Source organism: Capricornis sumatraensis, chromosome 10 (genome assembly GCF_032405125.1).
Source record: "Capricornis sumatraensis isolate serow.1 chromosome 10, serow.2, whole genome shotgun sequence".
Lineage (NCBI taxonomy): Eukaryota > Metazoa > Chordata > Mammalia > Artiodactyla > Bovidae > Capricornis > Capricornis sumatraensis.
Window position 1 is genome coordinate 19,010,541 of NC_091078.1, and position 20,118 is coordinate 19,030,658.

General features: G+C 51.3%; 2 protein-coding genes across 7 annotated transcripts in view; one reads left to right on the forward strand and one right to left on the reverse strand.

Moving 5' to 3' along the window:
* Window positions 1-546: 546 nt before the first annotated feature.
* AIFM2 (AIF family member 2) lies at window positions 547-17,892 on the forward strand. Of its 4 annotated transcripts, none has more exons than XM_068982400.1 (10): window positions 547-613; window positions 7,845-8,038; window positions 8,396-8,511; window positions 9,601-9,720; window positions 10,420-10,512; window positions 12,679-12,787; window positions 13,859-14,011; window positions 15,701-15,901; window positions 16,214-16,388; window positions 17,604-17,892. In XM_068982400.1, exons 2-9 carry the CDS (start codon window positions 7,861-7,863, stop codon window positions 16,363-16,365), a joined length of 1,122 nt encoding a protein of 373 aa, XP_068838501.1. In that variant the 5' UTR covers window positions 547-613; window positions 7,845-7,860; the 3' UTR covers window positions 16,366-16,388; window positions 17,604-17,892. The 4 variants fall into 4 exon arrangements, with proteins under 4 accessions (XP_068838501.1, XP_068838504.1, XP_068838502.1 ...); XM_068982403.1 differs by having other exon boundaries at window positions 17,670-17,892; XM_068982401.1 differs by having other exon boundaries at window positions 566-613; window positions 7,848-8,038.
* A 449-nt stretch (window positions 17,893-18,341) lies between these two features.
* Window positions 18,342-20,118, reverse strand: part of MACROH2A2 (macroH2A.2 histone) — a 31,316-nt gene continuing 29,539 nt past the window's right edge. For all 3 annotated transcript variants that reach the window (XM_068982161.1, XM_068982160.1, XM_068982162.1), the window contains one exon: window positions 18,342-18,738. In XM_068982161.1, coding sequence (XP_068838262.1) covers window positions 18,573-18,738 — 166 coding nt within the window. In that variant the 3' untranslated portion in view covers window positions 18,342-18,572. The remainder of the gene's footprint in view (window positions 18,739-20,118) is intronic.

Genomic DNA, 20,118 nt, shown 5'->3' on the forward strand with positions numbered 1-20,118 from the left:
CATTGTCAGTTCTTTGCCTCCTCTCTGCCCAGGGCTAACTTATCCTTGGAGAGAGGCCTTGGCACCCTTCTTTTGCCCCCAGTCTTTCTTACTGCAATTAGTTATATATATATATATATTTTTTTTTTTTTTTTTTTCCTGGTAGTGTAGTATCTTTTCCCAGACTATCAACCTCGAGGAAAGCAGAAACCATACCTTGTCTTGTTCTACATTTTACAACCCCTCGCCCCAACCCCGCGAGCCTAGCACAATACCAGACATGGATTAAGTGCTCAGCTTGTTACCTAAGCGAGGGCAGAAGGCTGGTGATCCGCGCCGCCGAGGTCCCACAGCCCGCGTCGGAGCCCCGCGCTCCAAGGAACGGCGACTGGTAGGGGGTCCCGCAGGGGAGCCGGGCCGGCGCAGCGCGGGCGGCTTCGGCCGCAGGGGTCAAGGACACACGGTTGAGGCGGTTGATTCCTGGGCGGCTGCAGTTCCCTGGGGTGCCGCCAGGGGCACAGCCCAGGCTGGAGGGCGGACGCGCCGAGTCACGCCGGCCCGGGCGGGGCCTCGGGCCGGGCGGCGACAACGGGAGCTGCTGGCGGGAGCGGGAGCGGCAAGGGGCCGCTGGCAGGTGAGGGGCACACCGGGCGGGCTCTCCGGGACCCCCGCGGCTGCTGGGCCCCAAGTTGCCCGGAACAGCGTCGGGGGCCGGGGCGCCCGATGTGGCCTTGGGAGGAGAGGGCGATCTGTATGGGAAGCGGGGTTCAGGCCTGCACCGCCCCCCAGGTCCCGCAAAAGTCAAGGAGGAAGTTTGCTCCAGCGAGGATGGAGCAAAGTTGCCTGTCACCTCGTTCACGCCCAACCTTGGAGATCCGTGCTAAGTCTTCCCAAGGAAGACAGACACCTTCCCCCGACCCCCATCCCGGGAGGGCTCCGAGGGTCGCGGCTAGACGGTGGAAGCCGCCGTGGGCGGACTGAAGCCGGTGTCACAAGGCGGGAGCAAAGCCTCAGGGTCAGGAGGAAAATGCGGGGGTTACCCAGGCTCCAGGGTGCACTGGGAGGTCCGCTCCTCCACGGAGCTCCAGCTTTCCCGGAAACTAAGGCCAGAGGTGACTCAAGTAACTCAGGATTTGCCAGCGGGATCCAGAAATTCCTGATCCAGCAGGAGTTGCTTTTGGTGCCTGATGTCTGGGATTTTTTGTTTCAAAGCACCCATGAAATATACCCTGTCTTTCCCCTCTGGTTACACTCTCTCTGCCCCTTGATTGTACCATGACATTGAGAGAGGCAAGGGGCTTGGGAGTTGATGGTGCCACAGCAGGGCAGGCACAGGGCAGAGGTTCAGACTTGGTTTGGGAAGGGGCTTCCACGTGTTCCAGCTCTGCACCTTGTGTTCAAAATATGTAAACGTGTTAAAACATCAAGGAGGCCTCCTTGGGTATGTACGTGCCCCAAGCTCTCAGAGGCCTCCAAGGAGTGCAGTCAGTAACCTGCATTTGGAGGGTCCATTTCAGAGCGGGAGGTGAGACCCAGCTGGATGGGCCTTTGCTCAGGACTATCCATCAGGTAAGTGAGGGGCTGGGCAGAGCAGGTATGCTCCAGGGCCAGCCTGATCTCTATGTCTGGTGGTGAAATGAGGAAGCCAGGGTCCAGGCACAGACTGTGGGGATGTTAGGGGAACCACAAAGTGATTGGCTCCCTGGAGATTGTACAAGTTGTGTGGCCTGGGTTTTGGCACCAGAGGCTATATGACACATGAAGGAACCGGTCTGTCCAAAAATGCCCTCTCCTGGGACATGAAACGACAACCCCTTTTTCAGACTTTGAGTCCCTTTTGGAAACTGGTCTTTTGGGGTTTTGTTCTGCATATGTTTCCTGAGGAGCTGGCTGTGGAGTGCCTACTCTCAGCCCGGGCCCTGGTGTCCAGCGAGGGAGGCCATTCACCCCTTTGCCTTCCCCTGTGGGGAGGGGTATGTTTATGGTGTTTTGAGTCACTCTCTAGGCCCTTTCAGATCTTCCCCGGTGGCTCAGTGGTAAAGAGTCCACCTGCAATGCAGGAGACGCAGGTTCGATCCCTGGGTCAGGATGGTCCCCTGGAGAAGGAAATGGCAACCCACTCCAGTGTTATTGCCTGGAGAACTCCTTGGACAGAGGAGCTTGGCAGGCTATAGTCCATGGAGTCGCAAAGAGTCAGACATGACTTAAGCAACTTAGCATGCATGCACACACGCACGCTAGGCCCTCTCAGGCACGCTCAGCCACTCTGGAAATGGCTGTGGAATCTACCTTGGGCATAACCAGTGAACTCTAGAAAGTGGTAGGTTTTATTTGTAATCTCTATGAAACAATTCTCGGGTGATAGCCACCCTTTGATCAGAGCCCACATGGTCCCCGCTGTATGTCTTCTGAGACGTGACCTCTTCACAGCTTTGGCCTAAATGTAACTTGCTTGTTTTTCAGTTGATTTCTAAAAGCCCTTTGTTTTATTAGAGAAGAGTCCCGTTGGGATCAGGCTGAGTGTCCTTGGCAGAGGAAACAGGATTTACCGAGAAAATCTGAGTGTAAGCCACATTGTGCGTGTGTTTGGGAAGGGGCAAAGATGGCATTACTTAGGAGTTGCTGGACAGTTAGGATTTGTTCTCTTGGACCTTCTTTTATGCTGACATTTCTGCATCTGGGAGGATTCAGTTAAGATCCTCTGTGCTCATTCTCTTGGCTTGATGATCAGTAAAATCAGATGGTGAGTTTGCAGTTCCTCGAAAAGTGAAGTCTAGAGTTACCATGGGACCCAGCAATTCCACTCACAGGTATATACTCAAGAGAATTTTTTTGTTCATGCAAAGAGTTATACATTCATAGCAGCATTATTCACTTTAGCCAAAAGGGGGAAACAACCCAGATGTCCGTCAGTGGACCAAAGGATAAACACGGCGTGCTATCTCCATACAATAGAATATTATTACTCAGCCATAAAAAAAAATGAAATACTGATACAAGTAACAGCTTGGATGAATATTGAAAATATCATGCTAGGCAAAAGAAACCAGAAGCAAAAGGTATGGAGTAGGAACATCTATAGTGACAGAAAGATTAATGATTGCAGGGGTTGGAGGGAGGAAGGAATGAGAAACGAACACTAATGGATATGGAGTCTTTTTTAGGGGAGTAGTGATGAACATGTCCTGGTGGTGATGGTTGTACAACTTTACGAATGTACTAGAATCCACTGGGTTTTACACTCTAAGATAGTGAATTTCATAATATATGAAAAACATCTCACTGCACCGGATGGCTAACGGAATCTTGGTTCCCTGACCAGGGATTGAATCTGGGCCCTCGGCAGTGAAAGTGCAGAGTCCTACCACTGGACTGCTGGAGAAATCCCCCAAATATCTCAATTTAGAAAATTAGGTGGTAGGAGGCCTGCTCTGTCTTTAAAACTTTATTATTTCTGTAAAGTGGCATACTCACTTAAACATATTCAAACAATACCAAAAAAGAGGGGAAAAGCTCAAAGAAGAAAGTAAAAACATCATCTGGCAAGCACTATTAGCATTTAGGTTTAGAGTGCAGATGTCAAACTACTGAGGATTAATCTTGGGCAAATTCCTGAAGTTCTTGCCAAAATGAAGAGGAACCCCCACTACTGAATGCAAAGATGTTGCTGAAAGCTCCGTGGATGCCCGCTGTTGTCATCATTACATGCATGTGTGTAGGTGTAGTTAGGTACCTGTGCTTGGTGGTCCACAAATGAGATCTGGCTCTATGTGCTGTTCTGTTGTCTAACTTTTTCATGGACAAGCCTTTTTTTTTTTTTTTAAGACTTTATGATGTTTTTAGCGTAGTCATAGGTTCACAGAAAAACTGAATGGAAGGCACAGAAATTTTCAATACGCCCTCTGTCCGACACACGCATAGCCTCTTCCATTATTGACATCACTCACCAGAATGCTCCGTTTGTCACATTTGATGAATCTACATTGACATAATCACCCACAGACCATAGTTTATGTTATGGTTCTCTCTTGGTCTTGTATAATCTGTGGGTGCAAATGAATCATGAACAAGCTTTTCATGTAAAAAATCTTCCACTATAAAATTGCCTCCAGAATATTCCACCGTATGGGTGTATAATAACTAGCCTATAATCTCCCATTGGTGGAGGTTTCCACTGATTGATGGAGTTGCCCATTGGTTCAGGCTGTTTGCCCAGCACTGCTACTACGTTAGAACCTACAGTTCAACATCACCAACTGCACACTTGCTTTCTGAGCACCTACAGGGTGTGTGCCTGGGAGTGCAGATCCGTGGCTTAAGCCAAGGGTTTAGGTGTCTGGAGAAGTAGATCACGGCTGATCAGAGGGGAGTCCAGGGCCCAGGTGAGAATTGGCATTGGATGAGCCAAGGGAGAGGAGGGTATCCAAGAGTGTTGGGCAAGGGAGGCTGCCGAGGAGAAAGGGTGGAATGGGCTGGAGCGCCGCCAGGCCCCCTGTCCGCAAGTGGGTGTGTCAGGGGTCAGTGGAGGAGAGAGAAGGGCAGATTCCAGGAGAGGGGCCTCAGGCAGCTTGTGGCTAAGAAATGCCTCCTTTCCCCAACCCGGCTATGGCAGCCCTTCCTGGGCCTGGGTATGTGCTTAGGCCCCACTCTGCACCTGGACAACTAGAGAATCAGTTCAACTAGGGCTGTGCCTAGTTGGGTGAGGCCAGGGTTTGCCCTCTGGGGAACCGGTTAATGATCCCCGGGGCACTGAGGGAGCAGGAGTTCAACTCATTTGACTAACCCACTGCACGTCCAGCCTGTGCTGGGCTCACGGGGCTTTCTTCCCCGTGAGAGCCTCAGGGCAGCCTGTAGGTCCAGACACTGGCCTGACATGACAGTCCTCTGTGCGTGCTGGCCCCTGTCACCTGCTTTCCTGGCTGCCCAAACCTGTTCCTTGAACCCTTCACACCCCCTCCCCTCCTGCCACTGAAGCTATTTCCTCTGTGATGAAGGCCCCTGGCTCCAGCTGTTTTTCAAGGCTCCACCTCAAGCTTCCCTGGGTGGCCCATGGTGGTCCCCTCTCCCCAACAAGCTGGTAGCTTCTTAGTCCTATGACCCCCTGGCTTTGGAAGCGGAGCTCTCTGGGTGGTTCTCTGACCTCTTCACTGGCTGCTGGCCCCAAGGGCAGGCTGGCACAGAGGGGAGCCATGTTGAAGGGGGCAGGTGAAATGTACCCCTTCCATAGCCTGCCTGACCACCTGCCACATTCCCAGGCCCTGTTCAGCTCCTGGTGTCTGCTTCTGTCCCTGGCTGGTCCCTGGGGTCCTCTTGGGTCCTGGCCCAGTTGGCAGATTCAGCCTGATGAACACTCCTGGGGCTATATCTGGACAACCTTTCTGAGGGCCTGGGACCATGAAGGTGACAATACCTATTGGGGGGCTTGTTTTGGTCCCAGCCCTGTCAGTTTCTCACTTGTAAAACTGATTCATGTTGACATATGGCAGAGGCCAATAAAATATTGTAAAGCAACTCAGTTCAGTTCAGTCACTCAGTTGTGTCTGACTCTTTGCAACCCTATGAACTTCAACATGCCAGGCCTCCCTGTCCATCACCAACTCCCGCAGTTTACCCACATTCATGTCCATTGAGTCAGTGATGCCATCCAACCACCTCATCCTCTGTCATCCCCTTCTCCTCCTGCCCTCAATCTTTCCCAGAATCAGGGTCTTTTCAAATGAGTCAGCTCTTTGCATCAGGTGGCCAAAGTATTGGAGTTTCAGCTTTAGCATCAGTCCTTCCAATGAACACCCAGGACTGATCTCCTTTAGGATGGACTGGTTGGATCTCCTTGCAGTCCAAGGGACCCTCAAGAGTCTTCTCCAACACCACAGTTCAAAAGCATCAATTCTTCAGTGCTCAGCTTTCTTCACAGTCCAACTCTCACATCCATACATGACTACTGGAAAAACCATAGCCTTGACTAGATAGATGGACCTTTGTTAGCAAAGTAATGTCTCTGCTTTTTAATATGCTGTCTAGATTAGTCATAACTTTCCTTCCAAGGAGTAAGCGTCTTTTAATTTCATGGCTGCAATCACCATCTGCAGTGATTTTGGAGCCCCCCAAATTAAAGTCAGCCACTGTTTCCACTGTTTCCCCATCTATTTGCCATGAAGTGATGGGACCAGATGCCATGATCTTTGTTTTCTGAATGTTGAGCTTTAAGCCAACTTTTTCACTCTCCTCTTTCACTTTCATCAAGAGGCTCTTTGGTTCTTTGCTTTCTCCCATAAGGGTGGTGTCATCTGCATATCTGAGGTTATTGATATTTCTCTTCCAATAAAAAAGTCATAATTAAAAAGAATGGTAGAATGCATAAGTTTCAACACATTGGGGACCATTTAGTCAATGAAAGGCAAAGTTAAAAATTCCCTCCAATCTCCAATGCCAGATCTGCCCTCCCTCACCCAGGTTTTTACTTCCCCAGAAGAGAAATTAGTGTGTATTTGAATACCAATGGCAACAGTGCCTGGAGGTCCAACCTTAAGCTGCCCCCATAAGTGTGAGAAGATCTGGGGACCACTGTGTCTTGGAAAGCTACTGTTCAAGGACATTGCGGGCTGGCCCCTCCCATTACAGAGCGTAAATGAAGGCCCAGAGAGGGGAGGTGTTGTACCCCAGACCACACTGATGATGCAGGGCAGAGTGGTGGCCTTCCAGTTGCCTGCAGTGCTGCCTGAGGGTACAAGGTGGGCCGGAACGTGCTTCTGCATTGCTTTTTGGCAGCTTGCTGTCTGTCTGCTTCCTCCCCGCTCCTCCTTGCTGTGCTCATGCGTGTGTGTGTGAGCCTGGGCCACACCTGGCCTGCAGACCTGGCCCTCTTTCCTTGTAGATGCTCTCTTTGATTGCAGGTCCCCTTTCCTGGACATCAAGCAGGACCTTGCATCACCTGCCGCTCTCCCTGGAGCCCTCATGATCAGCGCTTCTCCAGCCTCTTTCTCACCTGCAGACTTCCTTCCTGGTCCTTAACCAGCACTGTTTCTTCTCTCAGCAGAGCTTCCTTCTTGCCCCCTCTTTCCTGGGGGATGTCACCCAGCAGTCCCTTTGCACCTCCTCTGCTCCAGCAGCCCCCTCCTCCTGACCCCATTGTCATAGCCTCACACCGCAGCCTATTTTATAGGCTGGTTGTCTTACCGGCTAACTGATCTCCTTAGACCTGGGGCTGAAGCTGGTGGCCTGTGAGCTGGGTGGAATCTGGTCACTGTCTGCTTAGTGCGCTCCTTAAAGAATTCTGTTTGTTCTTTTAACGTGGCCTCTGCTCCCCAGCTCCCCAGAGGCACACCCACTGTTCCTTGGTACTGTGCACCCACCCAGCTTCCCACATCATCATCCACTGGCCCTTTGAGTTTGAAATCCTCCCTTTAAAAGGGCTAAGCCTTATCTTTCTGTCTGTCTCTGACTATGGCATCCACAGCACAGAACACATCAAAGAGCAAGAGGTTCATTAATTTATATTATTGACTGAGTGAATATATTAATGAGTGAAAATAAGTGCAAAATAGTTGTTTAATGTGTGCAAAAAAATAATAATCATGGTTGTAGGTGCACAGAATGTTTCTGGAAAGATTCATATAAACTTGGTAACAGTAGATGCCTTGGAGAAGGGAACTGGGGGGCTGGGGGGATGAGATGGAATTAGAATACCCCTTGTTCCTTTGGAATTTAATTCAAATTTTACAAAAGTTGGAGTTTCATTGAAAGGTGATTGCATGCTTTCAGAAAATCAAGTCTTGGCATTTGAGGCCATTTTTGCTGTGGGCCCACCTCTGCCTTCTCAACCTTGAGCCCCCCTGAATCTGATGTGGTCTTTCCTCCTATCCCAGTAGTGCCTGGTCCGAGATGGGGTCCCAGGTCTCGATGGACGCGGGAGCCGTGCATGTTGTGATTGTGGGCGGGGGCTTTGGTGGCATCGCTGCCGCCAGCCAGCTGCAGGCACTGAACATCCCTTTTGTACTGGTGGACATGAAGGACTCCTTCCACCACAACGTGGCAGCCCTCCGGGCCTCCGTGGAGAGTGGTAAGGGGCCCCTCTCTGGGGCTTTCTTTGTGACAGTGGCCTATTCACCACTGTGGGTCAGAGGGTGGTTTTCTCCCTTTACGGCAAGGTGCCTAAATTCCACCATTGACAAGTTCTGGGGAATCCTAAGTCCCTGCCCTTAAGCAGCTACCACATGAAGGCCCCAGAAGTCAGAGTGTGAGCTTCCTTAAGGACCTAGGGCTCAGACTGGGTACTCTAGGGTGTAGTGGCTACCCAGGGGTCGTTTAACCAGTGGTGTCACTGTTGGCATGCAGCTCAGGACGGGTTCTGAATTATTCTGGCCTCCTGTGGGCAGCCCAGCTTTATACTGCAACCTCCTTTCTATCCATTCCCCAGGGTTTGCCAAAAAGACATTCATTTCCTACTCGGTGACCTTCAAGGAAAACTTCAGGCAGGGCCTGGTGGTCGAGATAGACCTGAAGAATCAGACGGTGCTGCTGGAGGATGGCCAGGTGAGTCCAGTGGGGCTGGCTGTTCTCAGCTGACTTCAGGAGGCCCCAGGGATGTGGCTGCTGGTGGGAGGATACCTGGGCTGGTCTCCTCAGGGACGAGGCGCCCCCATCCCTTCCCTGTGCCTGGAAGATAGCAGATGCCTCCTGAGCCGAGGCCAGACCCCAGCGGCCACAGGAGTGGTGCAGACATTTTTGGAGCCCTCCCTGTATGCCAGGCACTGTCTGAAGCCTCGTGTGTTCTCCTTTAATGCCCACTGTGACCCTGGGAGGGAGGTGCACCCCAACCCTCCACCAGCATGTAGACCCAGTTTTTTTTCGCCCAGCCCAGAGGCCCCCTCGCTGTCTGGAATCAAGGGGTAGGTGCCACGATCCCACATCACCCGGTGGGGGAGGGGTGCAGAGGTCTTCCTCCTGGAATTAGTGCTCCTCAGACCCAGCACCCAGTCTGGCGTAAGTTCAGCGTTTGGTGGATCCCCAAGGGACCAGAAATCTGTCAGTGAGCCGCCACCTGCCCACCCACTGGAGGATCCCCTCCAGCCTGGCCCTCTGCTCTAGTCAAAGCTAAGTGGGGGTTGGACAAAGGGGCTCCAATTCCTGTCTTTAATGAGTGCGTGGTTTCTTGTGAATTAGTCCTCCTTGAATCAATTTTAAGACTATAGAACCTCTGCTTGGCATGATGATAGAAAACGTCCTTATCCTGTAGTTTTGGGTCCCTGAGGGCATCTCAGGCCTCCATGGGGGAGTGGCGAGCTGAGTGGGATACAGATCCTCCATCTCCCTCCCATCAGAGCAGCTCTGCCTTTGTTAATTTTATATCTGTAACATCTTACGGAAAAACCCGAGTGAATGAACTTTTTGGCCAGCCCAAGGGATTTTCTTCTCTTTTTTTTTTTCTTCTTTTGGCCAGGATGGGGGAAGTTTCTTCTAGAATAAATGTAGTAATAGGGAGATTCTAGACTAACTCCACATTGGAAGCTAGAATCCTACTTATTCCCCAGAAATAGTTTTTTGCCTGGTGGAGCCTGGGGTTGGATGCAGAAGGCCAGGCTCTACCCTCACCTTTTTATTTTTTTCCCTTGCTCCTCCCAGGCCCTACCCTTTTCACATCTCATCCTGGCCACGGGCAGCACTGGGCTCTTCCCGGGCAAGTTTAACCAGGTTTCCAGCCAGCAGATGGCCATCCAGGCCTATGAGAACATGGTGACGCAGGTGAGCTGCCCACTGCCAGGGGCGGGGATTGAGGACAGAGCTGGGGTGGGTGCCCATGAGAGTGAAACAGCTGCGGGACACCTGGGGCTGCAGCAGGGAGCTGCCAGGAGGTGTCTGGGGTTGCAGAGATGCAGAGTTCCCAGAAAGAGGCTCCTGGGAGAAGACCTTTGGACCTGTCATGAAGTTTGGACATGGGCATCTAGACCTGCTCATGTAGCTATTGGCTCCTGTTTGTACAGGGCATATGTTTTACAGAGCGGGCTTGGATCCATGCTCTTGGTTCTCATGGGGATCCTGAGAGGTGGGTGGAATGGGTCTGTCCCCACTGAATAGATGAGGCATGGGGACCTGGAGAAGGTCATGCAGCCGTGTGACTGAGGTCAGGCATTTCCTTCTCTGCAAAGCCACTGAGAGGCCTGGGGAACTTCTCACATAGTCATGAGCAGACGTTAGACTTGAAGTTAAGAACCTAGCCTGTGAACTCAGGCAGATCCGCTCATCTGCAAGGTGGGCAGGTAGTGAGAGCTTAGTAAGAAATGCAGGGAGACACCCAGCAAGAGCCTGATCCCCAGGAAGGTTATTTGGACCCTGAGCTTGGGAAGGGTTCTCTATGCTTCCTTGGTCAAGGTACCCACTTCCTAGTCTGGGCCCAGAGGTGGGGTGGACTTGAGGGTGTGCTTACATTTCCTGCTTCTCCAGGTCCAGCGCTCACAGTCCATTGTGGTGGTGGGAGGAGGCTCTGCAGGAGTGGAGATGGCAGCAGAGATTAAAACAGAATACCCCGAGAAAGAGGTAGGCCAGTGACCTTGGGTTTGAACTCCCCACAGTGGGCTTCTTTTTTGTCTAATGAACCTCAGAATTTGCTCAGGGCCTGGGAAGGGAGTCCCATTAACATAAAGTGGGAGCATGTGTTTTCCCATCTTCTGCTCTCTGTACTGGGGCCCCCCTAAAGTCCCATTCTGCTGGGAATTCTTCCTGGAGAGCTAGGGTGTGCCCTCATTCAGTGAGGGGTTCTGCCCTCTAGGCCAACTCGGAGGATCAAGCCCAGGGGAAAAACATTACAAAAGGTTAACTCCTGTGTGCCCTGCAGCAATTTCTCCTTTGTGATAGAAACTTTGATTACCTCTTTTTGCTGACAACCAGCTTGATCAAAGATTCCCTCATTGGTGTCTTGTCTGGGTAAGAGACGAATTTCCCTGGTGGCTCAGATGGTAAAGAATCTGCCTGCAATGCAATGCAGCAGACCTGGGTTTGATCCCTGGGTCAGGAAGATCCCCTGGAGGAGGAAACGGCAACCCACTCCAGTATTCTTGCCTGGAGAATCCCATGGACAGAGGAGACTGGTGGGCTATAGTCCATAGGGTTGCAAAAGAGTGAGACATGACTGAGCGACCAACACTTACACTTTTTCTGGATAAGAGACAGTAGTCTTCTCCCTGGACAGATAGGGGGACCCTGCAGCGCACCCCTCACAGCCCCTGCTGGGGAAGGACTGGCCAGCACTGCTTTCTTGTCTGCGAGAGGGTGGCCCTGCTCCTGTTGGTCTTGCTGGCATCTTGGAGACAAACGGAGCAGGCTATAAACGCTCAGCCTAGGGCTGAGTGATGCTCACCAATTATGGATCCATGAGGCGAGAGCTTGCCTGTAGCTGATGCCAGATCAGCTTCTGGGAGCCACGTGGAGCCTGTGGCTGGTTCTTTTTCCCTAGAGAAAGGCAGGTTGGTTTTGAAAAGAGAGATCAATATAGGCTAATTTAATTATATGGCTATTCTCTGATGATTTATTGGAAATTATTATGAGTGACTGATGTAGAAGTTGATTAATTTTGATTTATGGGGTAGAGACTGGTCTGAAGTAGTAAATAACTCAGTGTAATTCTTGTATGTTTATAATTAGTAGACAGGTAAGAGTAATAGTAGTGACCCTTTATTGAGGAGTCAGTATGTGCTGAGTTGGGGCTTCCCAGGTGGCTCAGCAGTAAAGAACCCACCTGCCAACGCAGGAGATGCGGGTTCAATCCTTGGGTCAGGAAGATCCTTTTGAGGCAGAAATGACAACCTGCTCCAGTGTTCTTGTCTGGGAAATCCCATGGACAGAGGAGCCTGGTGGGCTACAGTCCATAGGGACCCAAAGAGATATGACTTGAGTACGCACGTACATGTACTGAGCTCTGTACTTTCTGCTTAGCCATTTCATCATTACAAAATTCCTCTGAGTGGGACTGTCCACCTTACGAAGTCTTTGGGAGGTGTCTGAGTGGATATCTGAGATGGGATTTCAACCCAGGCAGTCCGATTTCAAAGTCCAAGCTCTGAACATCTCTACAGGCTGCCTTCCACTTCACTGCACTGACCCAGGCAGCAAATAGACATGCCTGGAAGCACCAATTTTAGAACCAGCTTTGGTGTAAATGTCAGCCTGATTTACAGGGTGTCAATGGCTTACATAGACACTGTGTAAGTGTCCAAGGATGCTTGAAAACAATTTTCCACATGTCTCTCGGTGAGGTATGTGTCAAGAAGCATTGGCACATCTGAAAGAATTCTAGTCTGGGAGATATGGGTTCCAGCCCAGCTCACCATTAACTGGTCTGAAAGTGAAAGTGTTAGTCGCTCAGTTGTGTCCAACTCTGTGCGACCCCATGGAATGTAGCCCGCCAGGCTCTTCTGTCCATGGAATTTTCCAGGCAAGAATACTGGACTGGGTAGCCATTTCCTTCTCCAGGGGACCTTCCTGACCCAGAGATCAAACCCGGGTCTCCTGCATAGCAAGCGGATTCTTTACTGTCTTATAACTGATCTGCCAGTGGGCCACTTACTTCTCTGGGGCCTCAGATTCCTCACCTGTAAACTGGAAGTTGGGAGGAGGTGGGGGAGAAGTGCTGCTATGTTTTCGGGCCTCTTTGTGTGAGTGGGAGACTCAGTGTTTTTTCTCTGCCCTGTGGTTCTTTGCCCCCAGGTCACTCTTATTCACTCCCAGATGGCTCTCGCAGACACAGAGCTCCTGCCCTGTGTCCGGCAGGAAGTGAAGGAGATCCTGCTCCGGAAAGGCGTGCAGCTGCTGCTGAGTATGTGCAAGGCCCCTCCTGCCCGGTCCCTCTCCCCGGCAGAGACTTGGTCTCTGCCCACAGTCTGAGTGAGGGTGGCTGCGCTCAGCCCAGGCTCTCTGTTCAGTGCCCATTTAGCCCATTGTTCTCCTGAAGGTGTGTCTGGGCAGGTCCTGACAGACTTCTGTGTTGTGGAGGCAGCACCGTCCTGGATGTTGCTTTGGATGGAGTACAGGTGGGACCCATTTGTTGAATGGTTTAAAAATCACGTAAAATATTCTACCTGAATTATGATATCTCTTTGGTGGAGAGAAGAGGTGTTTTTGGTTTGTATTTTGAGGGTGGTGGGACTTCCCTGTGACTCAGATGGTAAAGAATCTAGACCCCGGTTTAATCCCTGGGTCGGGAAGATCCCCTCGAGAAGGGAACAGCAACCCACTCCAGTATTCTTGCCTGGAGAATTCTATGGACAGAGGAAGTCTGGCCGGCTACAGTCCATGGGGTCGCAAAGAGTCAGACACAACTAAGAGACTAACACTTTCACTTTTTGAGGGTGGTGAAGAGCATGGCTTTTGTCCAGAGCAGGAGGGAAGAGATCTGCCCAGCATATTAGGGTGGGGCTCTTGTTCTGGGGGTGTGATCCCCCCAGTTCCCTCCCTGACCCTCTCACCTTTTGCTGGGAGGGTGAGGTGTCTGCTCCATGAGAGCCCTCCCGGCTCCTGGGCTTCATGGAAGTGGCTGTACAGCCCTCCTCCAGGCAGCAAGGACAGTGGACCCCTCGACTTCCCTTGTCCCTGATAGGGAAAAGCCTGGAGGGCTCGTCCTGCCTGGCTGGGCTAGTGGAGTGCACATTCAGGGAGGTGGTTTCCTCAAATAACCTTTTGGAGAACCTGTTGGGAAACTCAACCTCACTTCCGCAAGTTGCTTCTTGGAACCTGCCTCCCCTTGGGTCCCTTGGGACCAGATGTCCTGCTGTTGCTTCTCAGGGCTGCAGAGCACACTGGTGTCTGGCTGTTAGGCCAGCCCTGGCTTGGGCCTTGGAGACACACCTGCCCAGCACCAGCCTCCTGGTCAATGAGTCTCCCCTGACAGGTGAGCGGGTGAGCAACCTGGAGGCGCTGCCTGTCAATGAGCATTGTGAGTGCATCAAGGTGCAGACAGACAAAGGCACGGAGGTGGACGCCAACCTGGTGATTGTCTGCAACGGTATCAAGATCAACAGTGCGGCCTACCGCAGCGCGTTTGGTAAGTGGGAGGCTGAGTGGAGGGCCCTTCTGCAGGGTACCTCTTCTCTCTCCAGCCCCTGGGGAAGGTCCTGCAGGACTCTGCCTCAGGAATCGGCGCTCTGCCCCCCACCCCCACCCTGTCTCAACAGCTCATTTGGTGTCTTCTGAATGGTGACATCAAACTTCAAGTTTGGGTCCACTCCTGCTGCGCTTCCCTAGGCTGTTTTGATGGTGACTTAGTTCAAGGCGAAGGCAATGGCACCCCACTCCATTACTCTTGCCTGGCAAATCCCATGGGCGGAGCAGCCTGGCAGGCTGCAGTCCATGGGGTCGCTAGGAGTCGGACACGACTGAGCGACTTCACTTTCACTTTTCACTTTCATGCATTGGAGAAGGAAATGGCACCCCACTCCAGTGTTCTTGCCTGGAGAATCCCAGGGATGGGGGAGCCTGGTGGGCTGCCATCTCTGGGGTTGCACAGAGTCGGACTCGACTGAAGCGACTTAGCAGCAGCAGCCCAGTGACCGGACTCTTCCAAAACTGGATCCCGCGCCCCTAGTGGTGAGAGATGGAAACAGGTTTCAGAGAGAAAGATTTGCTGTTACTTTTCCCTGCTTTTTCTACTTTTCTCTGTGCTTCCCTTGTAGCTCAGTCAGTAAAGAATCTACCTGCAGTGCAGGAGACCTGGGCTCGATCCCTGGGTTGAGAAGATCCCCTGGAGAAGGAATGGCAACCCACTCCAGTATCCTTGCCTGGAAAATCTCATGGACAGAGGAGCCTGGTGGGCTGTAGTCCATCGGGTCCCAAAGAGTTGGGCACGACTGAGCGACTAACACTTATTTACTTTTCTCTGCAGATGCAGGGGAAATTCCAGGGTCAGGCCTTTCTCTGTCCATAGGTGCTGCTCTCTCAAAATCCTGACTCAGGCATTTGACCACTTGAGCTTGGAACAATCTTGAGGAACGGGGGCGATAATGAAACCTCTTGTTCTTAAAGCTCAGCGTTGACTTATTGAACTAAAATGGAGATGAGGGAGCTGGACCCATGGCTCCATCTGTGAGCTGGAGACTCAGTGGTTTCTTCTCAGGCTCTACTGTGGGCGTGTCCCCAGGTGCCCATCATATGCTCCCCAGTACCTTTCCTAGATAAGAAGCTCCTGTTGTGTGTCTAGCAGAAAAGAATGATCCAATCCCAGAAAGAAACTAGTCCTGGGTATTTGGGGGTGGGATCAAGGGCTTAAAATGTACAGAGATCCCAGGACTTAACACCTAATGGTCCTAATGTTATATTTCCAAAGGTAAATTGTTTAAAATCCCTTATAAAGAAACAGCTATCATTTATTAAAGCCCTGCAGTTATTTAAAAAATCTGATCCTCATTCAGAAGGAAATCCAAGACTTGCCTAGGTTGTGACTTAATCATCAAGTGAATTCTTGTTAATCGTGGTAACTTATAAAGACTCAAGTGCTTTGTAAGAAGTGACCCTTTCCGATATTTCTGACCAGTTTCCACCCTAGAATTGTAACCTCACCTTTGCATGAAGCATTCTGAGGTGGAGAGGTCAGACAGAAATAAACCAGGAAGGAGACTTGCCTCTTGAGGATGTGCCTTTAGAGGGTGGCTGGACCAGCACCACTGCCAGTCCTCACTGCGGTTCAGGTGGCCATAGCAGCTCAGGATCTTGGTTTCGGGCTGGTTCTTCCTGGCAGGTGATCGGCTGGCCGGCAACGGTGCTCTGAGAGTAAACGAGTACCTCCAGGTGGAAGGTTACAGCCACATCTATGCCATCGGAGACTGCGCCGACGTGAGGGAGCCCAAGATGGCCTATCACGCCGGTCTCCACGCCAACGTCGCCGTGGCCAACATTGTCAACTCCATGAAACAGAGGCCCCTCAAAACCTACAAGCCAGGTCAGGAAGCCCCACATGCGGCACAGTCTTAAGAGAGTTTGGGTTAGATGCGGAGAAGCCTTTGTGGACTTTAGGAAGCCTGAACGCTAGAACGCTCTGAAAGTTAGGGATAGGAACCCGCCCCCACAACCCCAACCCCAACCCCAACCCAGAGCTCTAGGAAGGTATGTTGGGGACTTGGCCACCTTCCTGAAGGCCGTATGCATTTCCCCGCCCCGACACTGAAGGCCCCGGGAAGGGTTTGTGCCCAGGGAGTTGCAGGCCCGTGGACAGGGCAGGATTCTAGATTGGGTGCGTGTTTCTGCTCCACAGGGTCACTGACGTTCCTCCTGGCCATGGGGAGAAATGACGGCGTGGGCCAGATCAGTGGCTTCTATGTGGGGCGGCTTATGGTTCGGCTGGCCAAGAGCCGGGACCTGTTGGTCTCCACGAGCTGGAAAACCATGAAACAGTCTCCACCCTGATGGGGAATCCAGGCGAGAGACAGGTACCACCGCCGCCTGGGGATCAGATTTCTTGACAGATGGTACCCACTTGACAAATGGCTCTTTTCCTGGAGTAAGATGTCAGTGCCGACCAGACACACAATTTATAGAAAACCAGAAACTGGGCTAGGGAGAGGGATGTTAATGTTAAAACAGACACCCCTAAGGGACTCGTTCTGGGTTTGCAAAGGTGTTGCACTCATGCTGGCTGAAGGGTTCACTTGTTCCTGGGAAGGGCATGGCCTGCCTTTACCCCAGCCTCCTCTTGGGTGTGTGTGTATGCGTGCGGTATGTGGCATTCAGAGCTCTGAGTAGGGGAGAGAGCTCCCTCTCCTGGTGGCAGGAAGCATCTCCCTGTCTCTAAGGGCAGGAAAGAGGGCCTGCACAAAACCAGCTAAGGAAAGGGGGCTGGGATAGAGGGATGGCCTGCATCCCAACCTCTCCCATCACATGGGGCCTGGGGAAGCCTGTACATCCTGCAACACTCAGATTAATAGGAGCCTGATTTTTCAACTGTTAGTCCATATCATTTTTATTCTTCATGAAACAAGTATTTCTATTTTTAGATCCTGATTATATACCATAGGTTGTATTTAAGAAGCATTAGATGAAATTTCCCTCCTGGTTAGTCCATTCTACCAGAGAGCGAGTTTTTATAGACCTAAAGGGTTAAGACAGAAGCCTGGTCTGCCAGCCGCTGGGGGTGTTTAAGGAAAGGCAACCAAGCTAATGTGACCATTTTCATGGGTTGCAATCTGGCTAACATTCAGGGAATAGGTTGGGGTTCAGCAGGGGAACCCCTGCATGCTTCCAGGCTAGCATCATGGGCAAATTTGTGACAAATCTCTAGCTGATGCTGGGGTAGGAGTACCCTGTGGGAACCCTGTGGTTTTGTTCCTCTGATTTCCTGACCAACCCCAATGTCACTTATCTGGAGGCTCAGCCTTGTGGCAATAATGCCTGCCACCAATGATGTTAAGATAAAAAAAAATAAAAAGTTGACTCCTCTGTTAGAGAGAGGACTTCTAATCAGGACAAGCCTATTTGGGACCACAAGCCTAAGGCGGAAGTGGCTGATGAGTTCATCTGAATAAATTCAGGCCCTGCCCTGGCCCACCCTGTCTCTCCCTGCCTACTTTTAACGGTAACCTCTGGGTACCTGGCCAGAATTCTTAGGATACCAGCCTCACTGGGGTCTTGTGGTCTATCCTGTCTAGGCTGTGGCCCAAGTCTGTTCCATGCTGTTGCCCATGCCTTAGAGAGACTGTGCCTCTCTCCCAAAGGATGGCCACCCCATGGAGGCTTCACCCAGGCCTCCATTCCTGCAGACCACAACCAACCAGGCTCCCTTCCTGCAAGCGGGACCTGCTGCCTGAGAAACACAAGCCATTGCGTGCCGTCTGCCCTGGGGCCTGGCATGGTGGGAGCCTCTGTCCTGTAGGGACAGGCCCTGTTCTACTTATCACATTCTAGAAGTGTCCATCCACGGGGACACAGTTCTCCAAACTGAGGACAACGTTGCAATAAAAGAATATATTGTAAGAAAGACACTGGATCTTTTATTTTTTTTTTCCTTTCATTTTCTTTAAAAAAAACCAAAACAAAACAAAGCCTGAAGCAAAATCTTTTTAAGAGAAGTTACAGATATTATAGGGTTAAAGGTGGGGGCACTAAAACAGAAAAGAAAAGCACCAGTGAGATGCCTTTCTAATTTTCTTCTCTCCCATCACTGAATACAGACAGCCAACAAAGCCCAAGTCACTTTTTTTTTCCGCCCTCTTCCCTTGCAAAAAAAGGAGAAACAGAAGATTTTAAGAATTTTGAAAGGATTTTGTGTGTGTGTAAAAGTCAATGCTAAAAATCTAAACAAAGTCTGTGTTTTTTTTAAAAAAGTTCTAAAACAACAGGAAGAAAACACATAGAAAGAAAACCCTGGTGGAGACCTGGTTAATTACGGACTGAGGCTCTTTTTTAACGAGAATATAAAATAATGGAAATGCAGAGGGCTCTTCCCGTGGGCAGGGCCTGCTCCTGCAGCTCCTGCTACCCGCTTCCCTTTCAGCTGCCCTCCGCTCCCCTGCCGTCACCCTTCCTCTCTCCTTTTAAAGATAAAACCCCGCTCCTGTGACTCTGATCCTCCTGCTTCCCGTTGGTGAGTGTGGTGGCCGCCTGTGGGCGCAGGGCGGCTACTTGGCATCAAGCTTGGCCATCTCCTGTACGTAGATGCCGATGCTCTCGCTGTCGAAGAGGAGGAAGTAGACGTTCTTCAGCGAGGATGCACTTGAGTCATCAAAGTGGGCCGAGATGGCTTTGAGGGTCACCTGGGCTGCCGTCTGTTTGGGGAAGCAGTTTCTGTGCCAAAGGGAAAGAGGAGCCAATGTCACTTTAGTCCTGGGGCCCATGAAGGAACTCTGCCCTCAGCCTGGGGTGGGGGCAACGTGGTTCCTTCTTATCTTGGCACCAGGCCCTTGTTCCTGTCACTCAAGGTCTTACTGTGTGCAGGGGGGTCCACACACAATCTCTTTTGACCCCAGGAGAGGGACAGCTTGGGAAGGAGATGGGCAAGGTCCTTGTAAAGTCCCCACTTCACAAGTGCCACACTGGCTCAGAGAGGCACCATGGTTTTAGGGCTGGCTGGTGAGGAGCCCCGTGTTTGAATCTATGTGGCCTGACTCAAGTCCGGCTTAGCTTTAAAAAATACCAACTCAGTATTTAAAATACCTGATCTTGCAGAGAGCCTGTATAGTTTTTATTAGCTCACTCAAAACTGGTTTCCATGCTAAACGGATTATTTATTAAAGGGCACAAATGTATGCTCAAAAGAAGCACATCTTCATTAATTCCTGTTTCATGCATTTCACCTTCCTCTCACTAACCCATGTGGATGTGCCAATGTAATTTCAGCAGTGATGATTCTGGGCAGGGCCCCAAGCCCCAGGATGCCACAGGAGAGCTGTCTGCCAGGGACCCAACCATCGTGGTGACACTCTGGCCCCTCTTGGGTGGGTCTGGGATGGGCTGGCCTGATAAGAATTCTTCTTGGTCAGCTGTCATGTCCCAGCCCAGAACATCCTGGCACGTGGTCGCAGTTGTATGCAGAGAATTCCATTCAAAGCGTCTCCAGGCCAGCCTATGGAGACCCAGCACTGCCCACTTAGGTTGGGATAGAATTGTGGCAGGAAGCTAAGCCTCATTCCTTCCCTCTCTGCCTTCTGGTATGACTCAGCCGTCACATCTTCAGACTGTAAATCATCTTCGCTATGGAGGACTCTCAAGAGAGAGGCTGTTCAAAATTAAAGCAATAACTCCCTCTGGCTGTGAGTGGAAGGGGAGAGGCCATGCTACATGTGAGGACAGACAGCCTCATTATTTGCCTGAAATATTGCTCCCGTGCCCAGTTGGGGTCTGTGGCAGAGACAGCAATCATTTCTCCAAACCCTGAAAGCAACCCTTGCTGAGGACCTTTCACTTCTCCAGCCTCAGCCGCAGGGCTTGCCCAACCCCAGAGCAGCATGGGATTCCCCTGGGGACTCTGAGATTTGTATCCTAACTCTGTGGGCTCCGGGCTGCTGGTCGGTGGACCACGCTTTGAGAAGCAAGCGCCTTCGAGCCTGGTGTTTCCCATTCTGTGTTCTAGACAGGGACAGCTGGTGGGCATGTGGCCTTTGAACCCGGCTCTCAAAAAGGAACGCCTCCTGTTCCTCCTGGAGGCTACCTTTCTCTGTGTGTTTC